Genomic DNA, 26,149 nt, shown 5'->3' on the forward strand with positions numbered 1-26,149 from the left:
GCTGAGGTTTCACCATGATGGCCAGGCTGGTCTTGAACTCCTGACCTCAGGTGATCCACCCACCTCGGCCTCCCAAAGTGTTAGGATTATAGGCGTGAGCCACTGCGCCCGGCTTGTGTTTTATTTTTTTTTTTTTTAATTTTTTAATTTTTATCAGGGAACGTTAGATTTAAGCCACCAGCTTGTTTTACAGCCGCCTGCCCTGATGCCTGTTTTTTTCCCCAAGTCTGGTGTGGAATGCTGTCACCTTGTTGGTTGAAGCTAGCTTCTGACAGACCCCAGCAACTCAGAGAGGAGCCCACGTGAATTTTCCTCATTACCATGCTAAAGTCTCCATCCTAGGGAGGAGCTATAGCTTCATTACCATAACAAGTGACCTGCGCGCTGGAATGATTACTCACTGCATCTGCGCAACTGGGTCCCTTCCTCTACATGCGCCGATTTACCTTCTCCCGTTTTATTCCATAAAACGCCCGTCACTTTCCCTTTGGGAGATACTGCTTTTGTGAAAACTCCCAGTGTCTTCCTTACTTGTGCCAAGTAATCAAATTCCTATTGATCAAAACCTGCTCTCTTTTTTTTTTTTTTAACAACAGAAAAGTCATTTATTTTAAATAATATTTTAGAATTAAGCAATATTTTAAAACGTATTTGATAATAAACAAATATCTCAAAGGCAATTTCATAATTAAAAAGATAAATATTAAATATTCGAGTCACTACATCTTCCTCTGACTTTTTATTATTATTATACTTTAAGCTCTGGGATACATGTGCAGAACGTGCAGGTTTGTTACGTTAAATATACACGTGCCATGGTGGTTTGCTGCACCCATCAACCTGTCACCTACATTAGGTATTTCTTTTATTGCTATCCTTCCCCTAACCTCCCACCCCCCGACAGGCCCTGGTGTATAATGTTACCCTCCCTGTGTCCATGTGTTTTCATTGTTCACCTCCCACATATGAGTGAGAACATGTGGTGTTCGGTTTCCTGTTCCTGTGTTAGTTTGCTGAGAATGATGGTTTTCAGCTTCATCCATATCCCTGGAAAGATCTTTATTACTCAACACACGAATGAACCCCATTTTTTCTGGGCAACAGCTCTTAATTCTTTACGAATTCAAAAGCTTTGTCAGCTTGAAGGAAAGGAATGAAAATGTGCTTTTTGTATAGCACCAACTTGGGTTTGAATCCATGTCAGTAAACTGGCAGTGGTCGGCTGGTAAACATGCTCTAAGTGGGGCGGAAAGACCAGGGGACTGGAGCACTGTTTTTCCTCGTTTGCAGGTTTCCAGGATATAAATGCTCCCATCATGGGTGATTTCACACTACCAAAAAAAATTGTGAGTATTTAATAATTTGCTTTTGTCATCTGGTATAAGCCAGCTCCAGGTCACTACTGGTCATGAAAACACATTTATTAGAAGCTACAAGGGCTTCATTTTCCAATTGTACAAGTAAATGGGTAACACTATGGACCTTAAAGGATTTCCATGAGAAATAAATGACATAACACATGAAAGAGACGGGTTGCATGGTACCCCGTTCTGAGTCTTCTTTCCTACTGTGAATCGAATGCTAAAACTCCCTTCATCAGCATGTGGATAGAAGTCAATTTTTAAACTAACATTTCTATTACCATATAAACTAAGATGAAGGAAGAGGACTTTCACTGAAAATAAACATAGGCTGCTAAGAACTAAGGATGGAAGAAACGGGCACTTGTTAGTTATTATTATTCATATTAGTATTAGATAGCCTGCAGTTTGCCTCTTTCTTGATTTCCAATATAAATGCTGAAGACAAAAATCATTATCATTAAATGGTAGTTAAAGGCTGATACTTGGATCCTTTTTTATTTTAATCACATAGAGCTCCATGGCCTTTGCTGATAGCACAATACATCTTATTACATTTAGGTAGTAAAATTCTATGTTCTGCCTCAGAGAATTTATATCTCAGAATATTATGCCACCTACTCCTCACTCTGGTAGACACCATGTTAATAATCTTTAAGGATATGTTTCTTCCTGCAATGCTTTTGGCATCTCCCTCCCATTACAATACCACACAGAGTCTGCTTCTTCATTTTGTTAGCCCACTAGCCTGCGGCAGTGAAATGTATTTAGAAAGTGTTACCCAAATAAACCCAAAGTAAAGTGGCCTGTCATTAGAAAGAGTTGATGCAGATTAAAGTGCAGTTATAAACATCAGTATTAAAGAAAAAATATTATATTGCTTATACAAAACTACTTAAAATAGGTGCAGCATAGATGCAATCTTCTTTTACAAATGCTGGAAAGGAAAAGAGAGCATGGGAGAGAGTTAACTCACCTACAGGATAACTCATTGCAATAAGTGGGTGTTTTCTGAGACATCTACTAGGAGTGTTCACTCATGAAATTAGGAATGCAGGATGTAAAATTGAATTAGGAAGTTAACAGAAACTTGGGTCCTATTTAAAGTAGGACCATGCTTTAACCATCCCACAAAATGAAAAATGGCCTATTTTGAGAAAGCTTCCTTCCATAAGTAAATAATTAAGATTTCACAGCCTGCCTTCACTACATTATAATTTTTTTCCATGACCGAATTGACGATTAGCCAATAAAGATGTTGGGAGGTCAGGGACGGTGACTCATGCCTGTAATCCCAGCATTTTGAGAGGTCAAGGCCAGTTGGTTGCTTGAGCCGAGCTGCTTGAGACCAGCCTGGACAATATAGGGAGATACTGTCTCTTCAAAATTAAAGAAAAAATTAGTCAAGCTTGATGGCATGTGCCTGTAGTCGCAGCTACTCAGGAGACTGAGGTGGGAGGATACCTTGGGCTTGGGAGTTTGAGGCTGCAGTGAGCTATGATCACACCACTGCACTCCAGCCTGGGCAACAGAGTGGGACCCTGGCTCCAAAAATAAATAAATAAATAAAAAGAATGTTAATTAGAAAAACAAAAACAAATAAAGATGTTGTGAAAAATCTTTGTAACATGCCATACTATGTATTTTCTTATGCTCTCTTATTCTAACACTATTGTTTTTAAAGGAAGAAATGCTTAAATTAAAGAAGACTAGAGGGGTCTGCAGGAGGCATCTCCATCTCTCTGGCATGTTTTATCAGTGGCCTGTCAGCACAACACGCTGCCATGTAAACTAAGTGGTTTATTCCTGATATGTAATTTGAAAAGATATTTTCATCTTTATATAATCTTACCCAAACTGTCAGAGTTCTTAGAAAAATCCATCTACAGGCAAAACTGTAGTAGGTTTTTGCTCTTATGAAAAGAGAGCACCCATTATGTAGCAGATTTGACAATGTAAATGACCTAAATATTGTGTTTCTATTTTTGGGGCATAATACCCATTTCCCAGCTTATCATAATGCTCTTCAGGACTGATATATCCTTCTGTTCTAGCTGAATTGTGGCATTATGATCATTAACCACTGTTATTCTCCATTAAATAATCTAGGTCATTTGTAAATATTTAATATAAAATATTTCCCCAAAATACTTTATACTTATTGCCTACTCATTCCAACAGACCAATAGATTTCAGGCATATTATTGCTTCTTATTGTTACAAAACCTTTTTGCTTATAATTATTAAGTATCAAATAAATATAATCACCCAAAAAGTTTTCTATTTCAGAATATTGAAATTGTCTAAATACTGCCATTTTGTAAAACAAATATATTCTTCAATATGTTATTAATCTTTAGAAACCCTGTAGAGTTGAAAATAAAAATGCAAAACTATGGTAATAGCATTTTAAAACTAATGTAGGAGAGAGATCCAAGATGGCTGATCACTAGCAGCTCGCGATTGTAGCTCCCACTGAAAGCGCAGAGAACGAGAAGACGCCACACTTTCAGATCAATTTTTGCTGCTCACGCACCAGGAGATTCCCAGCGGAGGAGCCCCACGGGTTGCCAGCGCGACTCTTGTGGCCGGCGAGGCGGTTATGCCGCTGCCTTCGTGCGGCGGTTCTTGGTGCAGAGTCAGAAAAGCACCATCAATCTTAAAGCCGCTGTTTTAGCCGGTACAGTGGGTTGCTCAGATTTTAGCGCCGGGAATCAACAAGTTGGACGTCCATTCAGAAACCCAACTGTAAAGACGGTAATTATAAAGACCACAGATGGAGAAATCTATAGTGAAGGGAAGAAACCAGCCTAAAAACGCTGAGCATACCTCAAATTAGAACGCCTCTCCCTCTGCAGGGGATCACAGTTCCTCATCAGCAACAGAACAAGGCCTGATGGAGAAAGACTGTGTTCCATTAGCAGAAGCAGGCTTTAAAAAGTGGATGATAAGAAACTTCTGGGAATTAAAAGAACTTGTTCTAACCCAATGCAAAGAAACTAAGAACTTCGAAGAAAGACTTGACGAAATGTTAACAACAATACACAATTTAGAGAGGAATATAAGTGAATTAATGGAGCTGAAAAACACAACACGAGAAATTCGCAAAGTATGCACAAGTTTTAACAGCCGAATTGATCAAGTAGAAGAAAGGATATCAGAGGTCGAAGACCAACTTAATGAAATAAAATGTGAAGAAAAGATTAGAGAAAAAAGGATAAAAAGAAACGAGCAAAGTCTCCAAGAAATGTGGGACTATGTGAAAAGACCTAATCTACGTTTGATAGGTGTACCTGAACGTGACGAAGAGAATCAATCCAAGCTGGAAAATACTCTTAGAGATATTGTTCGGGAACACTTTTCCAATCTAGCAAGCCAGGACAATATTCAACGCCAGGTAATAAAGAGAACACCACAAAGATATTCCTCAAGAAGACCAACCTCAAGGCACCTAATCGCCAGATTCGCCAGGGTTGAAATGAAGGAGAAAATACTAAGGGCAGCCAGAGAGAAAGGTCAGGTTACCCATAAAGGGAAGCCCATCAGACTCACAGCAGATCTCTCAGCAGAAACCCTACAAGCCAGAAGAGAGTGGGGCCAATATTCAACATTCTTAAAGAAAGGAACTTTCAACCCAGAATTTTACATCCAGCCAAACTAAGTTTCATAAGCGAAGGAAAAATAAAATCTTTTGTGAACAAGCAAGCACTCAGAGATTTCATCACCACCAGGCCTGCTTTACAAGAGCTTCTGAAAAAACCACTACAAAAAGAAAGGAACAACCAGTATCAGTCTTTCTAAAAAATACCAAAAAATAAAGAACATCAACATAATTAAGAACTTGTATCAACTAATGGGAAAAACAGCCAGCTAACATTAAACGGCAATATCAAACTCACATATATTATTATTAATTCAACTAAATCCCCCAATCCAAAGTCACAGACAGGCAAAAAAAGCCAAGACCCATTGGTATGCTACATCCAAACCCATCTCACATGCAAGGATACACAAAGGCTCAAAACAAAGGGATGGAGAAAAATTTACCAGCCAAATGGAGAGCAAAAATAATAAATAAATAGAAAGCTGATAAAATAGACTTTAAAGCAACAAAGATCAAAAGAAGCAAAGAAGGATATTACATAGTGATAAAAGGATCAATGTAACAAGAAGAGCTAAAGATCCTAAATATATACGCACCCAATACAGGAATACACAGATATATAAGATTTATAAAGAGACTTAGACTCCCACACAATAATAGTAGGAGACTTCAACATCAATATCAGACAGATCAGTGAGACAGAAAGTTAACATCGATATCCAGGACTTGAACTCAGATCCGGAACAAGTAGACTTAATTAACATTCATAGAACTCTCCACTTTAAATATACAAAATATACACTCTTATCAGTACCACATCACACCTCATTACAGGTTTAAATGAAATATTGGTTGGCTGCTTGTTAGTTATTTTCTTCCCTCATTTTTTTTTCCATGTCTCTATTACTAAACACAATTACAGGCATACCCATTTTTAGACTGCATTCTAGCCCGGGCAATAAAGCAACACCCCAGTTCTCTCTCCCTCTCCCTCTTCCTCATTCTTTCTCTCCTTCATTTTTTCTTTCTTTCTTTTTTTTTAAATTCTTTCTCTTTCTTCCTTTCTCTATTTCTTAAAATAAATAAATAAATAAAAAGAAAAAAGTTTCAAAAAAATTAAAACTAATGTAGAGGTAAAAGCTTCTAAGAAAACTATTTTCACAGGTTGCCTTAAGTAAGCGTGTTTTAGAAATCATTTGGTTCTGCTATCATCTGAAAGTGTCCCCTTAAAATTCATATGTTAAAACTTGATCTGCCAATGTGCAGGGTAAGAGGTAGAGTCTTTAGGAGGTGATTCAGTCATAAGGGCAGGGCCCTCATGAATGGGATTAGGACCCTTATAAAAGAGGTGGGAGGCAGGGGTTTGCCTCTTCTGCCATGTGAGGATGTAGCAAGAAGTACCATCTTGGGAGCAGAGAGCAGACCTCACCAGACACTAAGTCTGTTAGCACCTTGATCTTGGACTTCCCAGGCTCCAGAACTATAAGAATATTAATTTCACTTTTCTATAAATTATCAGTCTCAGGTACTTTGTATAGCAATGGGAACAAACTAAGACAGATGCTAAAATATTTCTAGTTGTACCTCTATTATTGGCTTTTCCTTAGTATAAGAAATCAAAGATGGTAGCCATATGAATTACAAAAATAGGCTGTATTATGGCAAAAAATCATTTATTCAATAATTAAGTTTGGTAGGCAGTACGTCTACAATTGGCCATAAAACTGGAGAAGGTGGAATCCATGAGCCAAATGGCATTTCCTACTTTATAGTATTTGGATGGACAGAAATTTGACATCTATATGCCTGTGTAAAATCTTGCTTTGGCAAAGCACTCTAATTTTTATATTACTGTTAAGATTATATATATATATATATATATATATATATATATTTTTTTTTTTTTGAGACTAGGTCTCACTCTGTTGCCCAGGGTGGAGTGCAGTGTCACAACCTAGGGTCACTGCAACCCACCTCTTCCAGGCTCAAGCAATCCTCCCACATCAACCTCCAGAATAGCTGGGACTACAGGCATGTGCCACTAGGTCCAGCTAAATATCTTTGTATATTTTGTAGAGATACGGTTTTACCATGTTGCTCAAGCTGGTCTTGAACTCTTGAGCTCAAGTAATCTGCTTGCCTTGGCATCCCAAAGTGTTGGGGATTACAGTATTGAACCATGGTGCCTGGTCAAGATTATACATTTTTAGCATTACATTTTTCAGCTAAGCAACTACTTTCAATGTGCATTATAGTATTTAGTAAATGTGTAGCTGTTTTTTACTCAGCAATTTCCATAATCTATCAGTAAAGAAGAAAGTGGGTCACTGACCTGGCTTGAGTATCAGCCAAGAAGTAGAGCAGAAGCGGCACTGAGGGAGGCAAAGAGGAAGAAACGATCAGGCAAAACTTACCACAATAAGGGCAGGCCCTGGATCTGGAGGCAGCTGAACACATGCAGGGTTTGATTTTAGTTCAAAAAACAAAGCAACAGACAGAAAGAAAAATGAAGAGATCAACAGCCCACTAAAGTGTCATGAAGACTGCTTGTATGTATGTATATATTTAAAGACAGGCTCTTGCTGTAGCCCAGGCTGGAGTGAAGAGGCACAATCACAGCTCACTGCAGCCTTGACCTCCTGGGAGCAAGTCATCCTTTCACCTCAGCCTCTAGGACCTCAGTGTCTGGGACTACAGGCATGTGCCACTATGCCCAGCTAATTTTTGTAGAGATGAGATCTCACAGTGTCGCCCAGGCTGGTCTGGAACTCCTGGGCTCCTATGATCCACCCGCCTCAGCCTCCGAAAGTGCTGGGATTACAGACGGTAGCCACTGCACCCATACCTTTGTTGCTCAGGCTGGTTTTAATTCCTGGGCTAAAGTGATCCACGTGAGCCTCCCAAAGTGCTGGGAATACAGCCATGAGCTGCCATGCCTGATCTGACTACTTTGAACACATTTGAACAAAGAGCAGCCACAGAAAGTAATGCTATCTAAACTTAAGCAAAGCCTCCTAAAAATACAGCTCCCTCTGACCCACCCTCAGAGTTAGATGGACCTTAGCACCTGGAGGTACAAATTCAGCTGCTATTCATCTCCCTCTCGGGAGCTTCCAGCTAGGAAGGATACTGCCCATTAGCATCAGGATGAAAAAGCCCAATAGAAACTTTTGTGTTTTCCCACTGAAGCTCTAAAGCTGTTCTTTTTAGTTAAGCTGGTATAAGCCTTTACCTGTGGCTGTTCAGCAAACTACCCCTTGTAGAATTCTTCTGAGTGTGAAATAAACTTTTCTCCTGTTAACCTGTCTGTTGTCAATTAATTGGCAGGCCCTCAATCACTTTGACCTAAGTACTTGGTAGGAAAAAGTTTCCTCCCAACAGAACTTCAGCTGGAAAAGTTCAGAAGTTGGATTTTAAGCTAAATATTAGGGAGGTAAAAAATAATAACGAGGAAAGCCTTTTGGGATCAAAAATGGTTGGTGAGGTAGGGAGAACAGGCATGTGATCGGGCACCCCTAACACCGCGGACATTTATGGGCAGGGCCATGATGTTGACTGAGTCACTACAGATTAAAACAAGAAGACTAAATAAAATGAACAAAGCTAGGATGGAATCGATGTCCATTTGCTTAGTAGTCTTCTTTACTTCAATGTACATTGTCTGAAGCATTAAAATAGACAACCTTTCTGAATCATCGGTCTAATGAAAACTCAGTAAGAAGGATTAATTAAAAAGATGAAATTTTCTATCATCACAAGGTGAAATATAAAAGACAAAACAATAGAAGGGCAAGAGGTGCTTTCCTGAAATGCAACTTTAAAGTCTTGAAAATAATCAACTGGTTTCTTACTTAAGTAGGATGACCATAAAGATAGGAAGAGAGTAGCAGGGCAGAATATATTTTAAATGCCTAGAGGATAAAAATGCACAGCCTTGCTGAATGAACATCCAAGAGGCAAGGACACTCTATAAAGTTCAAATCCGTTCAATCTAATTATTTGCCCTCTCTTACATTAAGGCCAAAAATGAATATTAACCATTTTTATTAACTATGACCCCCATTTATTAAATACTAAAACCTGCTAGAGCAAATGTGGTGATACATATTTTGCAAATTATGCATAAAAGTTATACAGATAAAATTATAATATGATTAATAAATTATATAAACTATCATTCTTGCATCAAGTTGTGAAATTACATTTTTAATCACTAAAATTAATAACTTTGCAGTGTTATCTAATAGCCTTGGTTGTAATCATTTGCATGGTCAGTGTAAGCTAAACTTTATTTATTTATTTATTTAATATATACGGAATAGGCCTAGGTTCTATGGAAATATTATGCCCTTTGTATCTAAGGGACTTGGCCATTGTGGATTTTGGAATCATAGGGCGGCCCTGGAACTAATGCTTCTCAGATAGGGAGCCCATGGATACAGATAGAGTCTCACTCTATCACCTAGGATGGAGTGCAGTGGTGCAATCTCCGCTCACTGCAACCTCCACCTCCTGGGTTCAACTGATTCTATGGCCTCAGCCTCCCTAGTAACTGCGATTACAGGTGCCTACCACCACACCAGGTTAATTTTTGTATTTTTAGTAGAGATGAGGTTTTACCATGTTAGTCAAGCTGGTCTCGAACACCTGACCTGAGGTGATCCACCAGTGTTGGCCTCCCAAAGTGCTGGGATTACAGGTGTGAACCACTACTCCTGGCCTAATTTTTGTATTTTGTTAGTAGAGATGTGGCTTCACCATGTTGTCCAGGCTGTTTTCAAACTCCTGACCTCAGGTGATCTGCCCACCACGGCCTCCCAAAGTGCTGGGATTACAGGCATGGGCCACCGTGCCTGGCCTGCAAAACTTGAAAAGAATGGGATACTGTTCTCAATTTGAAAAACCAGTAGCATGAAGAATGAAGAAAGGTAAAGAAAGTATTCTGAGTTTCTGTCACAGCTATTTTCCTCTGAAATTCAATTTGGTTTGGTTTCATCTTTCTGAAACTTTTTCTTGACCATCATGTTTGGCTCACCTTCATATCGATTTTTTCAGTTTCAAATAATCAGAAAATATTTTAAAACTATTTCTGGTTATCACAAAAATAAGTATTCATAATTTAGCCTAATTGTGAAGAGATGAAGCTTCTAAACATTAACTCCTCTGTTAATTATTAAAGAAATAAAATAAAATGATTACATATGGTTTAGAGACGTCAACACAAGAGAGAAACTTAAATGTTTAAATATTGTAAAAGTTTTGGTCCTGACTCTACCACTAACTTGCCATGTCACCTTATTCTGATCATCAGTTATTTCGTCAATAAAATTAGACTATTGAGCAGCTAAATGTTTCTCTTTGTATCCACAGCCTCCCTATCTGTGGATTCAACCAGGTGCGGCTCAACAATATTTGGGGAAAAATATGAATGGCTGCATATATACTGAACATGTACAGAAATTTTTTCTTGTCACTATTCCCTAAACAATACAGTATAACAGGTATTTATATAACATTTATGCTATACGAGGTATTGTAAGTAATATACAGAATAGGCCTAGGTTCTATGGAAATATTATGCAATTTGTATCTAAGGGACTTGACCATTGTGGATTTTGGAATCATAGGGAGGCCCTGGGATTAATGCTCCACAGATACCAAGGGGTGACTGTACTAGGATTCTGTTACACATCTTTCCAAATATTAGACAACCTAATGTGATTTTGTAAATTTTTGTATGAGATATAGTATAGTAGCTTTTAAAATAATACTTACATTTTGGCCCACTTATCTAGTTCTTCTTCAAGATATGTTTTAACCATTTTTGGTTGAAGCCCAAGAGAGTTTCCCAAGAAATAGATGGCATTTTCATCTTTATTCACTAATGATAAATCAACTGAAACAGAAGAAATGTCAAAAAAAAAAATTTCCACATGGTATTGTTAAGCCAGTACAAATAATTAATACAATTAACTCCAAGAAGGATAAAAAGTAATTAAAAATTACTCCCAAGGATGACATCAGGTCCTCTAAAAAATAATTAACTTTTGCATTTACATTTTAAAATATAATTTAAGACTATAGAGGCGATTATGATGATCTCTGATATTTACTGTGCTCCATGAGGAAATCTAAATTAGCAACTACTTCCAATCATGAATACCAAAGGATTAGAAAAGAGTTAAAAACAAATTTTTAAAATAGGAACCACATCAGCCTATCTAATTGTATAAGAAGATTACCAGAATTTAGGCCAGTACTAAGATTGTATTAATTTGTGTTGTAGACATGGCAATTAAAAAAATGTAAATAATTATTTATATAACTAAAGTAGATGTACTGGATTTACGCATTTTTTTCATTCTATATCCACACACACATATGCATAGTACTAACGCATATAGGCAAAGATTGCTTTCCATATCTACTTCTTATTTATATAAATCAAACTTCGATGATTTTTATCTTCATCTTACCCACTGCAAACAAACCAATCCATGTGCTTAAAGCATAGTCCAGAAAGTCACAAGTTAACAATCATACTTGTAAACTACTGAGTTTTCTCTTAATTCTTAGGAAAAAATGACTAAGCTGCTCATTTATATTTCATTGGAATCATTCAGTACTATGTGGGTCTTTACTTCAGACTGCTTAATTAAGCCTCTAAAGACTTTTTAAAGATATATTTCAACCAGATCCCTTTTATGGATACGGCTTTTCATTGGCATCTTTTAAACCTGACCAATAAAAGATATGCACATATTGCTTACACATGTGTGCCAGAAGGGCCCTCTTGGTTAAGATACCCATTATTTTTTGGACCTAGGGTCAGATATGCCTCCCCATTTCCCATCATCAAGGTTATCATGTCAGCCAGGCACCGTGGCCCATTCCTGTAATCTGGCACTTTTGGAAGCAAAACTGGGAGGATCACTTGAGCCCAGGAGTTCGAGACAAGCCTGAACAACAGAGTGAGACTCCATCTCTATTTAAGTGAAAAAAATTTTTAAAGAAAAGGTTATCGCATCAATCGTTCTTGTCACATTGGACATTGCTGATTATCTCCTTGTAGCTTGAGTCTAAGTTTAATGCCTTCGGGAATATATCCACGTTTTTCATGGCTCCTATGCTTTCTCTATACAACCCTTGAGAATATGAGAGCTCTAGGTTCATCCATAATTCCCAGTCCTTTCGTGCCAACTCCTGACTCTTGTATACCTCAATGTCTTATGGATTCTGTTGGACAGCTTGTTTAATATTTAATGCTTATGAAGTGGGAGAGAGTCCCCTTTCTGATGCATTTACTGTAGTTACCCTTTTTTTCCCAAAGGCAAGTCAGGATTAACATATACCAGTCATTCTTGTTCATCAGGATATTTTCTGTCTCCTGTACTGACATTTTTTTAGCATATTGTGAGTTCAGTGCTATGATCAACATTTATTGTAGAACTTATGATATTATTACATTTTTCTTTAAAGTAGGTGTTGCGAATTAGGGGATACATTTTTTGCAGTTTCTCAGTGGTCCTCTTGGTTTTCTGTCTCACTTCAGTGGCCTTTCACAAAGGTCGTGGAGCTTACGGGAACTTTCCTTTTCAATGTCTTGTTAGCAGATCCCCAAATTTTGGCTAGGTCACAGTGCTTCAAGACTGCGGCTCAGTCTTCTAGGTATCATTTTCCAACTGTTTCTTTTAGTGCCTTTGCTTCTTGTTCTCTGGAAAGTCTCCTCCATTGAATTTAGCTTGATCTTATTAGGGAGAGGAACAGGGGGGTAAAGTGTCTCAACTTCTTCCTCTTAATCCATACCGTCCAGATCTACTCTGAGAAAACACTGAGAGGTGTCATGATCTGGGGATCCTGTGGGTTTATGTTCAGATCAGATCATTTGCTGCATTCGTTCTATTGACACCCAGCAGGCAGGATCCTTAATCAGCACCCTTGTTTTAAGCAAGGCAAGGCAAGCTTTTTCTGGAAATAGAAAGTAAATAATTCAGGCTTTCTAGGCCATGTGGTCTCCATTGCAATTCCTTCTTTTTGTTATGGTAGGATGAAAAAAGCCATAGATAAATAAAAGTGGTAGTGATCCTAAAAAGTTTATTCCAGAAAGAAAGGAGAGTTTCCTGAGCCTTGCCTGAGGGTCACACTTCAAATTCTGGCACAGATTGGGTGTGTTAAAAGAGTTCATCAGTTCTCCCTATCAGCCAAGTGTCCAAATTCAATAAATCCTCCTTGAGCTGGGAGTACTTGCTTCATGTAACAAGCCCCCTAGTTTACTAGGGCTTCTATAACAAAGTTACACAAACTGGGTAGCTTAAACAGAAATTTATTGTCTCACAATTTTGCACACTCTAAGTCCAAAATCAAGCATTGGCAAGGTTAATTCCTTTCAAGCACTGTGAGGGAAGAATCTGTTCTAGGCCTCTCCTCTTGGCTTATAGATGACCTTCCTTTTGTGCATATGGCATTTGCCCAGTATGCCTGTTTTTTCTCCAATTTCACCCTTTAATAAGAACATCACAATGTATCGAATTAGGGTCCACTCTAATGACCTCATTTTAACTTGATTATTTTTGTAAAGACATTCTTAGACACAGGTGGTTAGGCTGTCAACATATGAATTTTTAGGGAACATAATTCAACTCATAGCACTCTGCTTAAAGGTTCACTTGACTTCGAACTTATTTATGAGCTCAAGAGTTTTAGCTTTTGACAAACAGGGCTTGCTCCAGTTAGTCCTTAAGTCAACAGTGTTACAGCCATTCTTCTGGAATGGTCCTTTCTGGGAAAAGGCTACAGTATGATTGCTATAAAGCTCATGGTTCTGAAAACTCACTTGATTGCTTGGGGAGCATTTTAGTGCATCAAAAATGTCCATCACTGTGGACCTTATGAGCTTACTCTTTTAGTCGATATGAAGCTTAAACCTGGGAACCGATTTCAAAATTTCATTATCACTTCAGATTTAAATCTTCTCCCCAACCCCAGCTCATGCCTGACTTATGTTCACAAAACTGCAGTTTGGAACAAAGGAATGTGTCTATAAACAATTTATGTCTCTTGTTCCTCACCGCAGCTGCTTCTAAGTCCTCCAATGCAGTGGAAAAAGAAAGGCAAGAAAATCTTAGTCCAGCTTTGGTGCTTTCGGTTAGCTCTTTCCCTTATGAGTTACTTTTGGTGAGTTTGTTAAAATCTCCTTCCCACTGGAGACCTTCAATCTCCAGTTTTCTGAGCTAATTAATGCATACTGCAGCTGATGTCTCATGATCTGCTCACAACCACCACTTCCCACCTCATGCAATATATTTCTAGAATATTTATGCAAAAATTACCACAACCCAACAAGTAGACTTCTCAGGTATGACCCTTTTGAAGTATCTTTTGTTATAGAAGTTAATAAGAAATTATTTTAGGCATATAGAGACGAAAAGAGGTCTTGGGAAAGTTTTTGTTTCTTTTAAAGCAGCTCCAGAAATGTTTTTTGTCTAGCAGGAAATCCCCAGCTCTTAGAGCCAGGCAGGCAAGCTTTAACATGAAATGCAGGCCATTAGAAACTGGGTCCACCCAAACATGATGATTTCCATCATCTTCCTCCTGTCCCCACATGTGCCTGGCAACATGGCTGCCCCTCTATATCCCCACCCACGTGTGCAGAACATCAAGGTGCCCTGTATTTGCATATTAAAAGGCTAGGGTGAAAGGGCCAGTTTTTTTAATGGGCCTACCTGAATGACATGCCTCATCAAACCAATCCCTAGGCTCTATGCAAATCAAAGAATGTCTCCTCCAGCCTCCTAATATAACTGGCTGTTTTCAGAGGCACTCAGGATTTCCTCTTTTGGCTTGGACACCTCCCCCCACCCCAGGGAGGCTGCTTCTTCCTTTCTTGCCTATTAAACTCTCTGTTCTGGCTGGGCATAGTGGCTCCTGCCTCTAATCCCGGCACTTTGGGAGGCCAAGGCAGGTGGATCACATGATCAGGAGTTCCAGACCAGCCTGGCCAATATGGTGAAACCCCGTCTCTACTAAAAATACAAAAATTAACCTAGTGTGGTGGCACACGCCCATAGTCCTGGTTACTTGGGATGCTGAGGCAGGAGAATCGCTTGAACTCTGGAGGCGGAAGTTGCAAGAGCCGAGATCACACCACTGAACTCCAGCCTGGGAGACAGAGGGAGACTCTGTCTCAAAAAAATAAATAAATAAAAATAAAAATAAACTCTTTGTTCCTTAAATCCACTCCATATGTGTCCGTGTCATTTTATCTAAATTGGCACAAGACCAAGGACCCTGGTGTTCCTCTAGTCACTGGAGCCATATTATTTTCACTATGCCACTTTTCAGTGAGTTCACTTTTCTCAAAGGAAATGCTGGCATAGGTTGGATAAATTGTGGGTTCATTTTCACTATTACAAAAAAGTGAGTGTCACAATAATTCAAGTTACACAAATTTTTTGGTTTCCCAGTGCATATACAAATTATGTTTACACTTTACCATAGTCTATTGAGGGTGCAATAGCATTGTTTCTAGAAACAATGTCCATATCTTTATTTTAAAAATACTTTGTTGCTCAAAAATGCAATCAGTGAGACTTCAGTGAGTCATAAATGTTTTGCTGGCAGAGGGTCTTGCCTGAATATTGATGGCTGCTGACTTATCAAGGTGATGGTTCCTGAAAGTAGGAGCGCCTGAGGCAATTTCTTAAAATCAGACAACAGTGATTTATTGCACTGACTCTCCTTTCACAAGGTCTCTTTGGAGTTCAGCTGGGTGCAGTGGCTCACACCTGTAATCTCAGCACTTTGGAAGGCTGAGGTGGGTAGATCTCTAGGTCAGAAGTTTGAGACCAGTCTAGCCAACATAGTGAAACCCTGTTTCTACTAAAAATACAAAAAGTTAGCTGGGTGTGGTGGTCTGCACCTTCTAATCCCAGCCACTCTGGAGGGAGGCTGATTCAGGAACCTGGTAGGCAGGGGTTGCAGTGAGCTGAGAATGTGCCACTACACTCCACCCAAGACAACCTTGTGAGATTCTGTCTCAAAAAAAAAAAAAAAAATTTATTTGGAGTATGCAATACTACTTGATAGGATTTTATCCACTTTTATGGAATATTTTAAATTCTTTGTTATTTCAACAATGTTCATAGCATCTTCAGCAGGAGCATAGTTTACCTCAAGAAACCACTTTTTTTATTTTTGCTTAGCCATAAGAAGCAACTTCTCATTCAAGTTTTCTTATTAGACTGCAGCAATTCACTCACATCTTCAGATTCCAATCCTAATTTTAGTCCTTTTGTGATTTTTACTACCTCTGTAGTTACTTCTTCCAGTGAAGTCTTAAATCCCTCAAAGTCAGCCATGAGAGTTGAAATCACTTCTTCCAAATCCATGCTAATGTTGGTAATTTTTGCTCTTCTTATGAATCATAGAGGTTCTTAATGGTATCTAGAATGTTGAATCTTTTCCAGAATGTTTTCAATTTCCTCACCCAGATCCTGCAGAGGAATTACTATCTATGGCAGCTAAAGTCTTATAAAATGGATTTCTTTTAGAGGGAGTGGGGAGCAGAATCTTGCTCTATTGCCCAGGCTGGAGTGTTGTGGTGCTATCTTGGCTCACTGCAACCTCCACCCCCCAGATTCAAGTGATTCACCTGCCTCAGCCTCCTGAATAGCTAGAATACACGCAGGCACCGTCATGCCCGGCTAATTATTGTGTTTTTAGTAGAGATGGGGTTTAACTATGTTGGTCAGGCTGGTCTCGAACTCCTGTCCTTGTGATCTGCCCGCCTTGGTCTCCCAAAGTGCTGGAATTACAGGCATGAGCCACCGTGCCTGGCCATAAAATGTATTTGTTAAATAATAAAACTTGAAAGCAAAAATCACTCCTTGGTCACAGGCTGCAAGATGAATGTTGTGTTAGCAGACATTAATGATGTCCCTGTACATCTCCAGCAGAGCTCTCGAGTGACCAGGTATATGTTCAGTGAGTAGTAATATTTTGAAAGGAATTTATTTTTTCTGAGCAGTAAGTCTCAGTACTGGGCTGAAAATGTTCAGTAAACCTTGCTCTAAACACAATGCAGTGTCATGCAAGCCTTGTTGTTCTATGTATATACCACAGGCAGAGTAGATTTAGCAAAATACTTTAGAGCCCTAATAGTTTCAGAATGGTCAATGAGCATTGACTTAACTTAAAGGCACCAGCTGCATTAGCCCCTAACAAGAAAGTCAGCTTGTCGTTGAAGTGCTGAAACAAGGGACCAACTTATCCTCTCTAGCTATGAAGATTCTAAATGACATCTTCTTCTTTTTTTTTTTGTCTTCATAAATCAGTTTTATTCCAGATTTTTATTATTCCCTTGGGTGAGCTTCTCCAATTGAAATTAATATAAGTGCAAGTGATACAATCAATTTCAATATTTGACTATGGATTAGAGATCCCCAGATCTGCTTTTTAGCCCATTTCTTTCTGATCATCTCCCCCAAAGAAGTGAACATTCTTATTGGCTTCTATGAGTTATGAACATGTTTAGAAAGCAGATAAGACTCTTCATTTGTATACTGACAATGGAAGCCCCTGAAATGAGCAAGGATTCAAAAATTAAGACTTAAAATATGTAGGCATAACATCATCAATAAAGTCTTCAAATTTCTTAATTTTTTTTTTAAGATGAAGTCCTGTTCTAAAATAACTATTCTTTCTTCAAAAAAAACTTGTTAATACAACTGGTGACTATAAACCACACTCTTAGGGTCCTATTAGGTAAGTGATCATTTTTAAGGACAAAGATGTTATTTATTTTCACATGCTCGTTTCAGAGCTGACCCATACCAACTGGTGTAGATTAACAATAAGAAAACAGTTAAGGTGAATAAAATGCTTTTGAAGGTATCCAGGCTGGTTCTTTTCATTTTTGTAATTATCCAGGCTGGAAAGCCACCATCTGGGGGATTTAAAAGAGAAAAAACAGCTCAATTTTAAATTAGAGAGCAAAATTGCTTAAGTTGTTCCTCAAGAGGCCAACATTTATATATCAAACTCTCTTTGCTTTACAAACAAATTTATATCTTATGATCCTTTACACACTGAATGCTTGTTTTGGGACTTATAGTACCACATTATAGTTTTCTTGCCTCTGACTCTAGTCACCTGTTCTAGGTTCGTAAGCAAAATTTTTGCAAAGGCACAATTAAACACTAAATGGCATCTTCTTCCAAGAGAAGGCTGTTTCATCCTGAAAATCCTATATACCTATGTAACAAACTGTTCTGCACATGTATCGCAGAATTTAAAGTAAAATTTAAAAAAAATTAAGAAAAGAATCCTGCAAATCTGTTGTTTAATATAGCCATCTTCGTCAATTATCTTCGCTAGATCTTCGAGATGACTTACTGTACTTCACCATCAGCACGTGCTGCTTCACCTTGCATATTTATGTTATGGAGGCAGCTTCTTTCCTTAAACCTCACGAACAAACTTCTGCTAACTTCAAACTCTTCTTTTGCAGCTTCCTTAGCTTGCTAAGTCTTTATACAATTAAAGAAAGTTAAGGCCTTGCTCTGACTTAGGCTTTGGCTTAAAAAAATGTGGCTGATTTGATCTTCTATCCAGAACCCTTAAACTGTCTCCATATGAGTAGTAAGGCTGTTTTGCTTTCTGGTCTTTTACGTATTCCCTGAAATAGCACTTTAAATTTCCTTCAATAACTTTTTTTTTTTTTCTATTTACAGCAGAGCTAACTGTTTGGAGTAAGAGGCCATATTTTCAACCTATTTCAGCTTTTGCCTTATTTTTCTCTTTAAGCTTGATCATTTGTAGTTTTTGGTTTAGAATGAGTAATCTGTGACTTATCCCTTCATTTGAAAACCTAGAGGCCATTGTAGGGTTATTCATTGCCCTTATTTCAAAGTTATTGTATTTCAGAAAATAGAGGGGACCAAGGAAAGAGAAGGAGGCTGAGAACAACTGATCTCTGGCACAGTCAGAACACACACAACATTTATTGAAAAGTTCACCATCTTATATGAACACAGTTCATGTTGCCTCAAAATAATTGCAATAATAACATCAAAGAGCACTGATCACAGATTACTATTACAGATATAATAATGGAAAAGTTTGAAATATTGTGAGAATTGCCAAAATGTGCCACAGAAACACAAAGCGAGCACATGCTCTTGGAAAAATGATGCTGATAGACTTGCTGGAATTGGAGTTGCCACTATAATTTTGTAATAATAATAATAATAATAATAATAATAAAGTCTCTGTAAAGCACTCTAAAGCAAAATGCAGAACTCCCCAGGTATGGGCAGTTTTCCAATCAGGAAAACAGGTGAGGTGTTCCAGGTGGCTGACTAGAAGTAGCTATTGTGTGCTTGTGCTGCTCTAACAGAGAGAGGAAACAAAGTGGCAAATAAATGATATGTCTTTAAGTAGATCATCTAAGAGGTCATGTTTGGATTCAACAAGAAGCCATAGGCTCCATGAAGAAAACAGGAGCAAAGCCAAGGAACTGCCTGCTTGGGACCAGTATAGAGCTGGGGAAAGCTCCCTAAAGTCAGGAAAGGACTGATGAGTGAGGGTTCCCAGGGGATCCGAATTTCTGCCATAGACCTTTGCAATCCTGGGCATGGAAGAAGCCCTTGACCCCAGTGGAACTCCAAATCAACACAGAGATCAGCATAGAGTCTTTGCAGGGGCACCAATGAAGCTCACAGGCCTTGGATCCTTGAGTAGCTAGGCATCAGCTACCATATCCCCAATAGAGGCTGCTGAAATGGTGTCAAGGAGTGGCCAGACTGTCTAAGCCAACACAATAAAACAGGTTAAAGAAGGGCAATACATAATGATAAAGGGTTCAATTCAACAAGAACACTAAACTACCCTAAATATATACATACCAAATATTGGAACAGCCAGATTCATAAAACAAGTACTTCTAGACCTATGAAAAGACTTAGATAGTTAACAATACTAGTAGGGGATTTCAACACCTACTGATAGCATTAGATAGACCATCAAGTCAGAAAACTAACAAAGAAATTTTAAACTTCTATTCAATACTTAACCAGTTGGACCTAATTGACAGCTACAAAATATTCTACCCTTCAACCACAGATTATATAGTCTTCTCATCTGTGAACAGAACATACTCTACAATTGACCACAGGCTTTGAGATAAAGCAAATCTCAATAAATTAAAAAAAAATCAAAATCATACCAACCATACTTTCAGACCACAGTGGAATAAAAGTAGAAATCAATACCAAGAAGACCTTTCAGAAGTATACTATTATATAGAAATTAAGATTCTTACTCCTGAATGACTTTGGACTGAACAATTAAATTAAGGCAGATATCAAAAAATTATTTGAAATAAATGAAAACAAAGACACACCAACATACCAAAATCTCTGAGATGCAGCAAACACAGTATTATGAGGAAATTTATAGTGCTAAGCACCTACATCAATAAGTTAGAAAGATCTGCAGTTAACAAAAATAACACACCAAGAGGAACTAGAAAACCAAGAACAAACTAATCCCAATGCTAGTAGAATAAATAACTGAAATCAAAGCAGGAAAGAATGAAATCAAGTCCTAAATATTCATAAAAAGGATGATCAAAACAAAAAGCTTTTCTTTAAAGGGGTAAACAAGATCGGCAAACTACTATCTAGATTAAAAAGGGAAAAATAAAGAAGATTCAAATATGCACAATCAGAAACAACGAAGATGACATTACAACTAATCCTACAGAAATGCAAAAGATCCTCAGAGACACTTTTGAATACTTTATTCATGAAAACTAGACAATCTGAAGAAAATAGATAAATTCCTAGAAAGATACAACCTCCTAAGACCAAACCAGTTAGAAACTAAGACCCTGAACATTCCAATAGAGTTTCAAAGTTGAATCAGTCATAAAAAACTTACCAGCCAAAAAAAGCTCTACACCAGAAAGATTCACAGCTAAATTCTGTCAGACTTACAAAGAAGAGCTGGTGCCAATACTGCTGAAATTATTCCAAAAAATTAAGAAGAGGGTGACTCCTCCCCAGCTCATTCTAGGAAGCCAGCATCACTCAATAGCAAAATCTGGCAAAGAAATAACAACAACAACAACAACAACAAAATTACAGGTCAATATCCCCATAGTTGCAAAAATCATCAACAAAAGACCAGCAAGGGAAATCCAGAAGCACATCAAAAAGTTATTTCACCATATTCAAGTAAGTTTTATTCCTGGGATGCAGGGTTGTTTCAACACAAGTAAATCTATAAATGCGATTCACTATATAAAGATAATTGAGAGCAAAAACCATATGATCATGTCAATAGGTACAGAAGAAGCTTTCAGTAAAATCCAATATCCCTTTATGATAAAAACCCTTAACAATTATGTATTAAATGAACATACCTCAAAATAATAAGAGCCATCTATGATAAACCACAGCCAATATCATACCGAATGAGTAAAAGCTGGAAGCGTTCTCCTTAAGAACTGGAACAAGTCAAAGCTATCTCCCACTCCTATTCAATATAGCACTGGAAATCCTAGCCAGGGCAATCAGTCAAGAGAAAGAAAGAAAAAGCATCTAAATAGAAAAAGAATCATCTATCTTTACTAATGATAAGATTCTATATTTAGAAAACCCTAAAGACTCCACCAAAATGCTCCTGGAACTGCTAAGCACCTTTGGTAAAGTTTCAGGATACAAAATCAACATTAAAAAATCAGGAGCATTTCTATATGCCAATAATGTTCAAGCTGAGAGCCAAATTAATAATACAATCCCATTTGCAACAGCCAAAAACAGTGAAACACCAAGAAATATATCTAACCAAGGAAGTGAAAGGTCTCTATAAGGAGAACTACAAACACTGCTCAAAGAAAAATCATAGATGACACAAACAAATAGAAAAACATTCCATACTCATGGATTGGAAGAATCAATATTATGGAAACCACAGTATTGTTCAAAGCAATTTAGAGGTTCAAAACTATTCCCATCAAACTATTAATGTCATTTCTCACAGAAATGGAAAATACATTCTAAAAATTTATATGTGACCAATAAAGAGCCTGAATAGCCAAAGAAATCCTAAGCAAAAACAACAAGGCTGATGGCATCATATTACCTGTTTTCAAACTATAAAGCTACAATAACCAAAACAGCATGGTACTGGGACCAAAACATATACATAGACCAATGGAACATGATAAAGAACCCAAAATAAAGCCACATATCTACAACAGTTTAATCTTTGACAAAGTTGACAAAAATAAGCAATGGGGTAAGAACTCTTATTCAATAGGTGATGCTGGGATAATTGGTCAGCAATATGCAGAAGAATGGAACTGGACCCCTACCTTTCACCATATACAATTATTTGTTCAAGATGGGTAAAACTAAAATGTATGGCTTAAAATTGTAAAATTTCTTTTTTTTTGTGGTGTATGCAGAGGATTTTATTGGGTTATGGAAGTGACTTTTAGTGAGATGAGGAAATGGAAAGAGGATGGAGTGGGAAGATAATCTTCTTCTGGAGTTTGGCTGTCATTGGCTGACCTCTTCTCTGACCATCCCTGGCCAAACTCCTCTTGATGTTCAGATGTTTCTCTTCTCTCCTCTGCTATGCTGAGAAGGACTTTTTTTTTTTTTTTAAAGGAAAAAAAGGAAAAGAAAGAAAAAGGAAAGAAAAAGAGAAATAAAGAAAAAAAAGAATAATAATAATAAAAAAAGAATGAAGGAGAGGGAGAAAGAGGAAGAGGGAGAGAGAATGGGAGTGTTGCTTTATTGCCCAGGCTAGAATGCCTTCTAAAATAATTGTAAAATTCCTAGAAGAAACCCTAGGGAATATCATTCTGGACAGTGGCCTTGACAAAGGATTTGTGACTGAGTTCTCAATAGCAGTTTCAAGAAACCCCCAAAACTGACAGGTGGGACCTAATGAAACTAAAGAGCTTTTGCACAGCAAAAGAAACTGTCAGCAGAGTAAACAGACCTACAGAATGGGTGAAGATATTCACAAACTGTGCCTTGCACAGATCAAATATCCAGAATCTATAAGGAATTTAAGCAATTCAACAAGCAAAAACAAATAACTCCATTAAAAAATGGGCAAAGAACATGAATAGGCACTTCTCAAAAGAAAACATACATGCAGCCAGCAAATATATGAAAAAATGCTCAACATCAGTAATTGCTAATGAAATGCAAATCAAAACCACAATGAGAGACCATCTCACAACAGTCAGAACAGCTATTACCAAAAAATAAAAAAATAAGGTTGCAAAGAAAACAAAAACTTGTACATCATTGGTAGGAATGTGAATTAGTTCAGCCACTGTGGAAAGCAGTGTGGAGATTTCTCAAAGGATTTAAAATAGAACTACTATTTGACCCAGCAATCCCATTATCAGGTATATACCTAAAGGAAAATACATTGTTCTGCTAGAAGAACACAAGCACTTGTAGATTCACTGCAGAACTATTCACAGAAGCAAAGATATGGAATTAATCTAGATGCCCTTTAGTGGTGGATTGGACAAAGAATATGTGCTACAAATATACCAAGAAATTCTACATAGTCATAAAAAGAATGCAATCATGTCCTTTGCAACACCATGGATGTAGCTGGAGGCCATTATCTTAAGTGAATTAATTCATGATCAGAGAACTGAATACTATATGTTCTCATTTTTAGATGAGAGCTAAACATTTGGTACATATAGCTATAAAGGTAGAAACAATACTACCTATTGGGTACAATGTTCACTGCCTGGGTAACAGGATCATTTGTACTCCAAATCTTGGCATCATGCAATTTACCTATATAACAAACTTGCACATGTATCCCCTGAAACTATAATAAAAGTTGAAATTAAAAAAATAATAATACAAAACAGCAAAGTGTAATAAAATGAGTTATGCCTGTATGCCCCCTTAATATATTCATTGTTGGCATCCTAATAAAGCTAATTTGAATTTGAATTGCAACTATGTTAAAGCTTTTGTGTAAAGATTTGTATCTTCTACATATATCGATTATCTATCAAAATGACTTCCACAAAAAAAGCTCTTGATATATGTTTGGAACATCCTATTAACATAATCAGCATTGGCCATACATGACCACAACTGTAAATACGTTGTTAGATACAAGTACCAGATAGTCTGTGTTTGAATGACATAAACTGCCATTCATGTTAATATTATACATATACAGATATGTTACTGTTAAAACTGGTAATAATAATATTCCTGAAATAATTTGTTTTAATACTATAATTAGAAAATAGAGCATTTTATATTTTATAAGGACTTAGATACTGGGCTATCACAGTCCCTGGGTTTGACTCAGAAACTCTAAATTTTTTGGCATAGGACTCTAATATAGGCATATTCTTAAAAAATATCCCCCAACCAATTCCTTATGTGAACTCACTTCAGAAGGCATGGCATTTAATTTAGTCATTAAAAACAAAACAATAAGTAAACAACAAAAAAATGAGACTTCTCTATTTAATTAAATTATCCAAGGTCACAGAAGGTAGCTTACCTTCAACTTAATACAGCATAAGTTTACTGTAATTTAAGATTTAATTAAGTCCATTTTAAATATTTTAAAATTCAGTAATAAAATACATATAAACTCAAAACTTTCCAATATTTTCCACTGATGAAACATACAGAAAATTACAGTGTTTGCCATTTGTAATAAAATTAAAAGGCTACTTTAGGACAGAGGTAAAGGGCCCAGTCCAGTTGCCCCAAGAGCTAAAATAATAAAAATCTCAACATACTTCTAACTCCCAAACTCACACATATGCAAACACTCAATGAACAAACTCACATTGAAAATCAGGTGTAAGTTTAATAAAAAAACTAACTATATTTTCCTTTCCTTTTTACAAATTGAAGAGGAAATCTAGAAGTAACAATACCTTTTGATGAAAAAGCAAAGGTAAGCTCTAATATTTTTTAAATGTCTTGTGTGTGTAAAGAATATTTGAATTATCAGTATTTCCTCTCATTAATTCCAGCATTGCAAAATTTTAAAAATTCTTTCTCCATAATTAATGTTTATTTTTGCAATATTACTAGCTAGGTATTTGAGTTCAGAATGAAAAATTAGTTTGTAACATATTTTGCTTTATAACAATTTTTTTGAAGTAAATATTTCTTGTGTTTATATACCATTGAATCTAAATTGATTTTTTTCGCCTTGAACTAGGGAATTCCTGCCTTTCTTATTTTAGGAAAATCCTAGGACACAGCTAAGAATTAAAGCTCATCAGAGTTGTGGTCTATGATTTAAGAGCACATTTGATGCTAAATAGCTATTTTGGAAGTAAAGTCCTGGGATTGGTTGAAGTAATTGCTACGATCTTGATGACAATTTTTTGGGCTGGCAGTAAAGCAGTATGAAAATAAATAAATAAATAAATAAATAACCAACATCTCTGTCGAAGTTAACTTCCATGAGAAATGTATGGTTTACTGGTTTTGAAAAGAATTCAGCTGGGTGCAGTGACTCATGCCTGTAATTTCAGCATCTTGGGAGGCCAAGATGGGCAGATCACTTGAGCTCAGGAGCTGGACACCACACCTGGGAAAAAATTTTAAAAAATTAACCACACGTGGTGGTGCATGCCTGTGGTCTCTGCTATGCAGAAGGCTGCAGTGGGAGGATTGCTTGAATCCAGGAAGGCTACAGTGAACTCTGATGGCACCGCTGGATTCCACCCTAGGTGACAAAGAAACATCTTGTCTCAAATAAATAAATACGTAAATGAATAGAGAGAAGAAAAAAGAATTTACATTTAACTTATTTTCCTCCATATCTGTATGTGAAAATATTACTCTACTAAAAGGCCAAGTGAGTTTAGGGGTTTTATTAGAATGTTCTTCTGATTAGAAATCATAGGTTAAAATTCCAACATGCTATGATTGTTCACTTGAGAAACTTGAGTGTTGCTTATTTTTTTAAATCAAGAATTTATTTTCCAAATTTAAAGAAAAAGAAGAAAAGCATATCCCTAAAGATATACAATGTTTCTGCAGATTGGGGAACCTGAAATTGTTGCTGATTGTATTATAATTAGTAATAGAAAGCATAAAGATTTCAGCTGTGTTTGTTTCATTCATGGTTTGATTATTTGGATCTCTAATAT

The 26,149-nt window shown here is 37.1% G+C and overlaps 1 protein-coding gene across 3 annotated transcripts in view; it reads right to left on the minus strand.

Moving 5' to 3' along the window:
* The window catches only part of KYNU (kynureninase), a 156,895-nt gene that overhangs the window by 105,449 nt on the left and 25,297 nt on the right, over positions 1–26,149 (minus strand). For all 3 annotated transcript variants that reach the window (XM_017523238.2, XM_017523236.2, XM_017523237.2), the window contains one exon: positions 10,741–10,861. In XM_017523238.2, coding sequence (XP_017378727.1) covers positions 10,741–10,787 — 47 coding nt within the window. In that variant the 5' untranslated portion in view covers positions 10,788–10,861. The remainder of the gene's footprint in view (positions 1–10,740; positions 10,862–26,149) is intronic.

This window comes from Cebus imitator, unplaced genomic scaffold (genome assembly GCF_001604975.1).
Source record: "Cebus imitator isolate Cc_AM_T3 unplaced genomic scaffold, Cebus_imitator-1.0 Scaffold27, whole genome shotgun sequence".
Lineage (NCBI taxonomy): Eukaryota > Metazoa > Chordata > Mammalia > Primates > Cebidae > Cebus > Cebus imitator.